Raw genomic sequence first — 11,877 nt, forward strand, 5'->3', positions numbered from 1 at the left:
TCAGATGGAATGAGTGATGTTGTATATTTAATCTTTAGAAGCATTCAGGTAAAGAATTATTATAGAAAAAAAGTGGATATAGAACTATAGATAAAGTGCTAGGGATCCAGTTCTTTCCCAGTGTACATGGTGAATAATCTCTTTTCAGGCTTCCAGATATCGATGGTAACCAATGTTTCAATGACAAACTCCGCCATCTTCATCGGGCATCCAGAGATGAGTTTATTCGTCAGATAAGTCATTTCCATGTGAGAGGCTGCAACCAATGGATTATCACAGAGCTCATACCAAGGTTCGTCACTGCCTTGGATGGGAGAACCAAGCATTATATAAGTATCTCCATAGTATATATAAATATGAGAATAATGTGTACAGAGAGTGTATTGAGGATTCCAGGCTCGGTCTCGAATTAAGGAGAGATTGGATAAGCTGCAATTGTTTTCTGTGGAGCAAAGGAAAGCCCTTATAAAATTAAAAGAGGCACAGATAATGTGGATGGTTACAGTCCTTTTTCCAGTTCAAGGGAATCTAGAACTAAAAGACATATATGAAGAGAGAAAGGGAAAAGACAAAGTAAACAGAAAGGGTAAGCCTTTTTATTTACCTTGAGAGTAGTGGATATGTGGACCAAACTGCCAGATTAATATTTAGATACATATACAGTATCTATCTATATCTATATTTATTTATTTATCTCCTCACCACATCCATTCAGAGCCACAAACAGTCCTTCTAAGTGAGGCAACACTTCACCTTCAAATCTGCTGGGGTCCTCTATTATGTTTGGTGTTCCCAATGCAGCCTCCTCCACAATAGTGAAACTATGTATGAATTGGGGGATCAGTTCATCAGTCACCATGCTCCAGCTGCCAAAATAGGAACTTCCCAGTGGGCAAACATTTTAATACTGATTCCCATTCCTGTTCCCACATGTCAGTCCATGGCCTCCTCTTGTGCCATGATGAGGTCACTCTGAGGTTGCAAGGGCAATATGTTATATTTCATCTAGCTAGGATCCAACCTGATGATCTAAACATCAATTTCTCCTTCTCCCTCTCACCTCTTCTTTCATTCCCCATTCTGGCCTCTTACTTCTTTTCAAATATCTGTCACTTCTCTCCTGAAGTCCATTCTTCTTTCCTATCAGATTCCTTTCTTTCCTGCCGTTTACTTTTTCCCCAGCTGGCTTCAACTATGACCTTCTAGGTCGCCTCCTTCCCTTCCCACCACCCTTTTATTCTGCCATCTTCCCTTTTCTTTTCTAGTCCTGAAGAAGAGTATCGGCCCAAAACATTAACTGTTTATTCCTGTCCATGGATACTGCCTGACCTGCTGAGTAACTCCAGCATTTTGTGTGTAAAGTTTTAGAGATGGCACAATTACAATGTTCACAATACATCTAGACAGCTATATGGGTAGGAAATGCTTGGAGGCAATAGAGGAAAATGCAGGCAATTGGATTAACTCAGGCAACGACCTTAATTCATTTATGGGAGATTGCCTTCACAGGCTGAGCCAGGATTACTTGCCTGTCCTTGTTGCCCTTTAGAAAGTGGTGGTGAGCTGCCTTTGTTGATATATCCACAATTCTGTTGGGGAGAGAATTCCAGGATTTTCACCCTGATTGTAAGAATTGTATATTTTCCAACAAGAAAATATTAGATAGACTGGCCATCTAATCTTTGGACTTTAGAAGAATGAGATAGAGTGTCATGGAATTGTACAAACTCATGATAGTTCAGACTCAAGGATGAAGTTTTAGGAAAATATAGCATTGGAATGGAGCAATTCCTTTGTTGTCCTTTGATGGAACTACAGAACAGAACTAATTGCGAAGTCTTAATTCCTACCAGTTTCTGGTTTCCATCAACAGGTAAATTGGTTTATCATTGACACATGTACCAAGATACAGTGAACAATGTTGTTTTGTATGCCATCCATCTTTACAACAGCACCTTGAGGTAGCACAAGGGAAAACAATAATCCAAAATAAAGTGTTACAGTTACAGAGAAAGTGCAGTGCAGGCAGACAATAGGATGTAAGGCCATAATGACGTAGATTGTCAATAATCCATCCTATTATACCTGGGGACCATTCAACAGGAGCAGGCAGTCTCTCTTTTGCTGAGTATTTTCATGCCCCATTTAAACTTACCTAATGTACAAGCATCTTCTTATATTATTTTCATGAATTGGCTATGACATCAGATTGCAAGTTTGAGGTAAGTCCTTATAGATCTCCACCAGCTAGAATCTTGGTACAGAGATATGGCATATGTTGAATCAATTTCTAGGCAATTAACATATAATTTGTCTGGTCTACCCCAGCTAAGAAAAAGTCTTACACCTTAAGGCAAGTCATTTGATGCAAGGAGATCAGAGGTCTGGTGTGTCATTTCCTCTCCAATTACTTTTGCCAGATATCATTGAATAAATATTTGCAAAATAGTTATCTAAGGAGTATTCAGTCACTCTGAGATCATTTATCACGCAGATATTTACTCCTGAAAGCATCAAGGAGGATACTAACATGAATGATTTATGAAGTAGCCTTGCATCAGAACTATATTCTGAAATATTAAAACTATACTTTCAATTATTCAGTATGCCAAATTTTTGTGTTCAATCTTAAACTGAAATCATTAAGGATGAGATGAATTTCTTGTATTCATATAAATGACTTCACAATACACAGTATAGAACCCTAGTTCATTCCAAGGTATAAAGATACAGAACTGCTTACTACTGAGAAAGAAAAACAGACTGATGTTTTCAATGTGTCACAAGACATTGATAATATTAACTAGATAAGCAGTATTGCTTGTACAGATACTTGTCCTGGTTGATGCAGGAGAGGATTAATGATGATTGTCCCACAAATCATCATCAGTGCTCAGCTGCAATGCACAAGCTGATGAGCAACACACTATCACTTAGTCTTCAAAATCAGTCACTCTTTTAATTAATAATACATTTACTCAAATGCATGCTTGCATTTGAGGTCCAGATATTTTAACATTTTAAATACTACAACAAATCAACCTATCAATTTAACAAGTTTAGAATACAGTTGTATACATCTCTGGAATAAAATTAATTAAGAGGCAGGATTCAATCCACTGAAAATGCTTGCAAATACACATATTTTGAAGTTGAATTCTTAATCATCAACTTCAAGTTATTCAGGTCTCCCCTTACAATCTGCAAAATAAAATGTTCATGACCCAGTGGTCCTACTCTATATCACTATCCTCCATGACAAGACTCTGGAAGGCATAAACCTTTTTCTCTTGCCTCTGAAGCTATCAGAAGCACTGAAATTCAGTATTTTCCCCAAAGTGTCTTGATCTATGTGAGGAAAAGGGTGTTTGAAGATCAAGGTTTCAAACCTGGCATAAAGCAAAAAAGCAAATAAGCCTTATACTCGTTGTATGTGTAGATAATAAGCTTTGCATTGCAGACTGTTCTCTATCAATGCACCCATACCCATAATATGGGGGCTGCCTTTTCATCATTTCTTATGAAGGATGATAAACATGCATAAAACTCACAATGTGGTCTCACCAATGTCAAAGTTCAATAGTGTAAGATTTAAAGGAAATTTTATTATCGAAGTACATATATGTCACTGTATTAAAACCCTGAGATTCATTTTCTTATGGGCATAAACTGAAAATCTTAATGGTAACTATAACAGGGTCAATGAAAGATCAACCACAGTGCCTAAGACAACAAACTGTGTAAGTGTAAATATAAATAAATAGCAATAAACAATGAGAACAAGAGATAACAAGATAAAGAAACCTTAAAGTGAGATCATTGGTTGTGGGAACGTCTCAATGGATGCATGTGAGTGTAGTTCAAGAGCCTGATGGTTGAGAGGTAGTAATTATTCTTAAACCTGGTGGTGTGAGTCCTGAGGCTCTTGTACCTTCTACCCGATAGCAGCAGCGAGAAAAGAATATGGCCTGGGTGGTGGGGAATTCTGATGATGGATGTATTTTGTAATTACATTTAAGATACTAGTTTCCCTCCTACTCATTTGTTGAACTTATATCATAAAGCCAACCTGAGGGACATCTGTTCCTTGAACAGCATTGCTACCCAATCTCTCATTATTTTTTTCCTGTTTTGTGCACTAAGGCACAATTTTCCACGTGAATTTGCTTTGTTCTAACTCACTCATTTGTCTATATTCCCTTGTACCGTTTACGAGCTTCTCCTTACTCATTCCTACTTGACCAAACTACTGTTATGGGTTCATCTCAACTTTTCATATTGGAGAGATTATAACCTTCCTTTAGGGAAAGAAGTAGTTACTCCTAAATATCTTTTTCTGATTTCTTGTTCATGAACTCCCATTGCTGGATTTCAGTTCTTCTCTTCTCAAGAAGTGCAAAACTTGGTTACTATACATCCCAAATTCTCATTCTTAGGTATTACACCATGTCAAACTGCTTTTCAAGAGCAATGTTACCCAGCCTGTTTTATCATTTCCTGATAGGTATAAACTGCATTTTTAGTATCTGTATTAATCTTTTTGCATTCTCTCTGAAACACACATCTTTTTCATTATATGACAACCACATACACTTAGCATTAAGATCGTTAAAAACATTCAATTTGAGCTGTATCTCCAGATTCAAAAGGAATGCAAAAATTATTTTAACTTCACTACTGTGCAGTTTTATCTTATTAGAAAAAAAATTGCATGCTTGATTTGTTTTTTTATGGCATTATTAAGCTGTCTTTCGATTTAGTGATTTGTACACTTGGATCACTTTGTTGTCTTTAACAACAAAAGAATTAATACATCAATAAAGTTCATCCATATATTTTATAGTAAAATGATAAAATCTCAAAATGCAAAAGATATTACACAACTGCATTATTTTTTGTCACGGTTACCATCCCATAAGATCATTCCACAGATCTTTCAGATCATAAAACCATAAAACACAGGGACAGAATTAAGCCATTCGGTCCATCAAGTTTGATTGTCTGCTTGCAGGTACACTTGATCAGCAACAAAATTCTTTGCTCACAAGCCAATAGCAGGCTTATTGCAATCACAATAAATTGATAGTTCCTTTTCAGTCTGGAGATACAACTCAGAGTTAAGTTTTTTTTTAATGTTCTTATTGACCCGCTTTGCAAGTTTTAATGTTCTGTGAATTTTTAATCCTGGATTTTTTTCTCCTGAACTTTATTTAAATTCTATTTTCTAAATGACATGTGGACCTCATTTAATTTACCAAAATTGTAATATCAGATAATTTATGAGCTAGATAAATCTATATTCTGCAAAATCGTTGCTGTATTTTGTGGTGAATTTGTCACTAGCTGATGCCATACACAGGAGAAAGGAATTTTAGAATTCTCAGGCCCAGGACATCATTGCAAGGGTAGTGATCAGATAATACATCAGATAGTACTCTGGTAATACACCAGAGCAGATCAGAAAGGAAAAAGTAGAGAAAAATTCATTTTTTTTAATCAATGACCTATTGCATGTTTCTCAAAATGTATGATTTTTGTCCAGTTTATTACTCTAAGCTTCATTCTGCTTGTGTAATTCTCAACTATAATAATATTAAACCATACCATAATCACAATTGTCAGGACATACCCCTCCTTCTATGTACTAGGGATACGCTCCGGTATATCCTAAATTACATGAATCAGCTTCAGCCAACTGAGGAATTCATCTGCTTGAAGAAGCTTTCAGTCAAACCGGTGCCCAAGAAGAACGTGGAAACACGCCTTAATGAACATTATCCAATATCGCTTACATCCACCATGATACAGTGCTTTGAGAGGTTGATAATGAAGCACCATCAGCACAGGTACACTACCAGGCTGTGTGCTTAGCTCTCTGCTCTGCTTGCTTTATACGTATGGTTGTGTGGCTAAGTACAGCTCCCATGCCGTACATACTGTAAGTCTGCTGATGACACCACTGCTGTTGGCCAAATAAAAAGGTGGTGATGAATCGGCATATAGGAGGGAGATTTAAAATTTGGTTCAGTTGTGCCACAACAACTAACTTGCACAGAATATCGGTAAAACCAAAAAGCCGGTTATAAAATATATAGAGCCATTCCTCATTAGGGGATCAGAGATGGAGTGGATAAGTTCCTTGGTGTTACCAGATCAGAGGATCTGTCCTGGCACCAATATGTAGATGCCATTACAAAGAAGGCGCAGTAGCACCTCTATTTTGTTAGGTGTTTGCAAGGTTCAGCATGACACCTAAAACTATAGATGCACACGCAGAGTATCCTGACTGGTTGCAATGTGGCCAGGTACAGAAGCACCAATACCCAGGAATGGAAAACCCTACAGAAAGTGGCAGATACAGCCCAATCCATCAGAGACAAAGCTTACCCCTCCATTGAAGAGATTTAAAAGGAGCACTGGCTCAAGAAAGTAGCATCTATCATCAAGGACCCCCGCCATCCAGGCCATGCTCTTTACTTACAACAGTCAGGAGGTACAGAAGGTTTAAGTGTCACATCAGCAGGTTCAGGAACAGATATTAACCTACAACCATCAGCTCCTTCACTGGTATGGATAACTTAACTCAACACAGCTCTGAACGGATTCCACAGCCTACAGACTCACTTTCAAGGACTCTACAACTCATGTTCTCAGTATTTTTGTATTTGTACAATTTCCTGTCTTTTGCACGTCATTTTTTCTCTCTGTTTTTATGTGTATTTTGTTATTTTTCTGTGAATGGCTGCAAGAAAATGAATCACAACATTGTACTGTATATGGGGACGTACAGTATATGCATTTTGATAATAAATTGACTTTGTACTTGATTTTGACTTTTTGTTGGCCTTCTACACATGGGAGTCATGTACACATAGTAGATTACATCCCCTTGCATCTTTTACTGAGATATCTTACTAAATGATGGTTACATCAATTAAGACCCAACTTAACAATTGGTCTTTCTTAAAAATGATTTTCTTTCTATTATTAGGTGTTTTGGACTATTAGTATTGGCATAATTAACATTCTTTCACCTCATTTTTACACCTATGTAGATTCTATTTCTGTCTTATAAATTAAGATTCTATTTCTGTCTTATAAATTACCAGTATTTTTCTCTATTGCCATCAATATCTTTCCTTTTCTATGTTTTGCAAATGCCTTATATACAACACCCTTTAGTTTAAGCTTTGATCATTCAGAAGGCATTTTAAATTCCTTAATTCACTCTCCAATTAAAGAAAATTGCATTTAAATCTACACTATCAATTCTTTTCAGTCATGCCTTTCAATGAAATCGTTGCTCAGTCTTCTATACCCTTGTGAGTATCGGCTCACCAATTCCAACTTCTCCTGTTTGACCAACAACGCTAGTAAATATTGATTTCAATGTCTGCAAATTAATTACGTGTTTCCTTCGGTACCAAAGTCTAAGTTGGATGCAATGTTCACACTATCTCACCAAAGTCCCACATAACTGCAATTTTTGTAATTGTAACAAAATAAGACCTATAATTTACAGCTATGTTTGTTTATTATACGTGGAACACTTTTATGCACTGGTACTCCCTACATATTTCCCAGTTTATCACAAATCCAAGTGTGTCCTGTTTGCTACTCTTATTTTTAAACTTGTTTTTTCTCTTTTACCTTTGTGACCCATATGCTACCTTCTGATTTGTTTGTTTGCCCATCTATATGTGTCCTCTTCATAGCATATTCTCCCACCAAGTGTTGTATTATCAAAAAATATGGGTGCAGTATATTGCATCTTGCCCATTCAGTAATACAGACTGTAATGTTACTTGAATTGTCTGCTCTTTGAAGGTGGTAACTAGGGAAATAATCTGGTAAGGAAACTTTGTCATCATTTAACCTTTTGTTAAATGGATGCTCATGCTATCTGAAGTGACACTGATTTTTTTTTAATATAAAACTCACAACCAAAAGAAGCTGCAAAAACAGTAAGTTTTTTTGTGTTTAAAATCAAATATGGAGAATTCATATTAGAGACATACTATCAAAACATCAAGTAACTGTTCTTTTGTTTTACAGAAATGTATCTGCATTCTTTTGATCTTGTTATTCCACAAGATGCCAAGCTACCTGTGCACAGAATATGAATACAAAGTACAAGAGAATGAGGATGAAGGAGTATTCATTGGAAATATAGCTAATGATATAGTTTTAGCAATGAATACAGAATGTGATTCACTGGAATATAAGTTCATGAAGGAAATGGAATATGTCATGCTGAAGAATGGGAGTGGGGAGCTGTATACAACAAAACAGAGAATCGACAGGGAAGCATTATGCCCTGTTGAGTTCCATGGTACTCCTTGTACCCAAGAAGTTAATGTAATTATACTATGTGCCAACCAATATCTGCAAATGGTGAAGGTTAAGATAGTCATTTTGGATGTCAATGATAATGCACCACATTTTGAAGAAGACATAATGGAGCTCTCTATTCCAGAGGATGCAGCTATAGGCTCATCATTCGGAATAGATTACTTTGCCACTGACAAAGATGCTGGGATAAATGGCATTCAAAATTATTACCTTGAAAGCAGCCAAAATGTATTTGGTTTGAAAGATGGTGAAGGACCATCCATTGTTGTTCTGCAGCCACTAGATAGGGAGATAAAGAATCTGTATGAGTTGAAACTTATGGCAGTAGATGGCGGCACTCCTCCCTTATCTGGATCGGCCACACTTCTGATCAACATCCAAGACATCAATGACAACTGCCCTGTTTTTAATGCATCAGAGTTTGTAGTTCAGGTGCCTGAAAATATGTCTTCTAACAGCATGGTGACACAGCTTCATGCCGTTGATGCAGATTTAGGACCCAATGCTGAAATCACCTATTCCTATGGCAACCGTGTGCAGGATACATCCAAGAAACTATTTAACTTGGACAGTGCCACTGGAATTATCACATTTTCTGGAAATAAAAGCCCAGAGAAGCACCCTGAACATAAACTCACTATCTTAGCCAATGGTCCAGGATGTGCCCCAGCCATCGTTCAGATTACAGTGATCATCATTCATGGTAGCAAGTATAATCCAAAGGTGGAAATCAGCTACATCGCTAACCAGGCAAATGGTGTGATTTTCTTAAAGGAAACAGCACCTGAAAACACACCAATTGCTCTGCTGGAGGTAACTGACCCTGACCATTATCTAAAAGGTTCACTCTACATCATTGGCAATGTTCCTTTCTATCTAAAACCATATGAGAGGTCAGGAAATAAACACTTGGTTGTCACTTCCGAGCAGTTAGATTATGAGCTTGAGAACCAGTATGAAATCATTGTTAAGGCTGAAGATCCCCGAAACATTCATCAGCTAGCAATCCATGTTCAGATTACTGATGAAAATGACAACTCTCCACAATTTCATCAAAGTTCATTTGAAACCTCGATTGAAGAAAACAATGTACCAGGAGCTTTATTGCTGAAGGTTTTTGCAACTGATGCAGACAGTGGCCAAAATGGAAAAGTTGCTTACCTGCTGGGATCTGATGCTCCAAACATCTTTTCAATTGAACAGTTTACTGGGATTTTAACTGTGTCCACTTCTTTGGATAGAGAGAAACAGGAATTGTATACATTTACTATTTCGGCTATTGATCACGGAACCCCTCCGAGAAGGAAGAGTACAATTGTAATCATTCACATTTTAGACCAAAATGATAATGTACCCTCTTTCCTCACTAATGACTATACTTTCTTTATACCAGAAAACTTCCCGAAAAATGGAGAAATTGGAATTATCAATGTAACAGATTTGGATGCAGGTCTTAATGGTCATGTTACTGTATCTATCCTGAATGGGAGTAATAATTTTTTAATGCACAACAGCAGAGGAACTTTACACTGTAATTCTTCAGTGGACAGAGAAAAAAATACCATGCATGTGTTCTGGATTGAGGCCATTGACAGTGGACAACCATCCCTCTCTGCAACAGCAAAAATAACAGTGTTTGTCCTGGATATAAATGATAATCCTCCCGTTGTATTACTTCCTCAATCCAATGCATCCTGGCTTCTTGTGCCCCCTAACACACCCCAAGGAGCCTCTGTGGCTGAGATTTATGCTGTTGACTATGACGCTGGTATTAATGCTGTCATGACATATAATATCATTGGAAGAAATGGCCCAGCCCCTCACATATTTGGAATTAATACAGCTACAGGAAATATTACATTGCAGGAAAAATTATTGCATAAAGACTATGGCTTATATCAACTACTGGTTAAAGTCAGTGACCTTGGACAACCGCAACCACTCTATTCCACGATAATGGTCAATTTGTTTGTCAATGAGACCGTGAGCAACAAAAGTTACTTGGAGGCTTTGTTACACAGCCAAGCTGTTTTCACAGAAGAGAAACAGTCAGAACCAAATCCATGCCCCTTATTGCAGACATTGGACTTTCCCTGTTCACCTCCTGTTATTCCTATTGCAGTCGCAATGATCGTTGTCTCTGTTATTTTCCTTACAATTGCTCTTTATATGCTTCTGAGCATAAGAAAGAAAAGCAAAAGAAAAGAACTTTACAAAGATGCCCAAATACCATTAAAAATAAACCTTGATTACTATACAAAAGACTGGAACGATGCACAATTATAATGCAGAATAGCTTGTTTAAAAAATACAGGACTGATCGCAATACTTTAACCAATGGCTATTTAGATGGAATAAAAATACACTTTGTCAAGAACCATTCTTATTTTTCAGAAACAAATATATAGATATATATATTTATAATCTTGTCTCCATCAAGTTGTGTGATAACAAACTCTTTGCAAAGAGTGAATAAATACTAGTGAGAATTTTGGCTGAAAAAATGCACACTGATAATTTGAAGTTGAAAATAAAATGTATACCTATATAGGTCCTTCAAAAAAAGGGAAATGAGGAATTCAATACAAAAATTTACAATCAGCATAGATAGTTGAAAAACTAAATTAATTAGCCTTATTGTGAAATATAAACAGACAATGGGAGAAAAGCTTTTAATATTCTTCAACTTTACATTAATTCTTAGCATGACACCAAAAGAAAAAGATCTATTAAAAATCATAAATTACATAACACTGCTAATTTTGTATTAACTTCAAATCTTCTAATTCTTTAGTTCACTCAGGAACAGTTGAATTTTTAGTAATTTGAAATTTCAAATTATGATTGATTCAAAATATGATTTGTGTTTTTCAATGTTTAAAGTTGTTTGCTTTATCTCCAAATTATGACAAACAGGGAAAATTTGAAAGCCAAGTTGGCTTCACCTCACAAGAACAGCTTTTGCTCCCCATTCCAAATGACTGAGCCAGTGTCACTGACTGGCCTCCCAGACAAAATTGATAGATATTATAATGAAACTTGGGTTTGTGATTCCCAGGAAGTGCATCAATAGGGATCCATGAGAGATTTAACTTCTATAAAAAATGGACTTGGGAACTTTAAAGATTTTCTTTAAAACACATGTGCCCATTTTTCTACAATTCCTAATTCAGGTGGAAAAAGCAATGATGGACACAGATAAGTACATCAGGACCATTGTACCTCAACCGGTTACAGAGGTGGATGCATAGAGAGGGATCTGCATATATTATGCAATTAGTGCTGATAAAATCTACAGGAAACTAAATGCCATGGGCATAGGTTCCTGAAAACACATCCCATTTGAAATTTTGCAGTGTATTGATCCCCTACATTTAATCTCGTCCAGTTGTAGAGTGCAAAGAGGTACCGTACGTAAGTCACAATTAATAACATCACATCTGTACTCTTCTCACTCCACTCAAAACATAGGTGCCCTTATGCTTATCTTGGTCAGCGGCTAATTGTATTAAGTTTCTGAACGTT

General features: G+C 36.6%; 1 protein-coding gene across 1 annotated transcript; it reads left to right on the top strand.

Moving 5' to 3' along the window:
- Window positions 1–2,198: 2,198 nt before the first annotated feature.
- LOC132397630 (protocadherin-20-like) lies at window positions 2,199–10,638 on the top strand. The gene is made up of 2 exons (XM_059976404.1): window positions 2,199–2,222; window positions 8,011–10,638. Exons 1-2 carry the CDS (start codon window positions 2,199–2,201, stop codon window positions 10,636–10,638), a joined length of 2,652 nt encoding a protein of 883 aa, XP_059832387.1.
- The last annotated feature ends 1,239 nt before the right edge of the window (window positions 10,639–11,877 follow it).

The sequence above is a fragment of the Hypanus sabinus genome, chromosome 8 (assembly GCF_030144855.1).
Source record: "Hypanus sabinus isolate sHypSab1 chromosome 8, sHypSab1.hap1, whole genome shotgun sequence".
Lineage (NCBI taxonomy): Eukaryota > Metazoa > Chordata > Chondrichthyes > Myliobatiformes > Dasyatidae > Hypanus > Hypanus sabinus.

What these genes read in the sequence shown, in the direction of transcription:
- LOC132397630 (XM_059976404.1), top strand. Translation starts at nt 2,199, where the DNA reads ATGACATCAGATTGCAAGTTTGAG. An exon ending in CATCAGATTGCAAGTTTGAG is followed by an intron (nt 2,223 to 8,010) that starts GTAAGTCCTTAT and finishes AATTCATATTAG; the next exon opens with AGACATACTATCAAAACATC.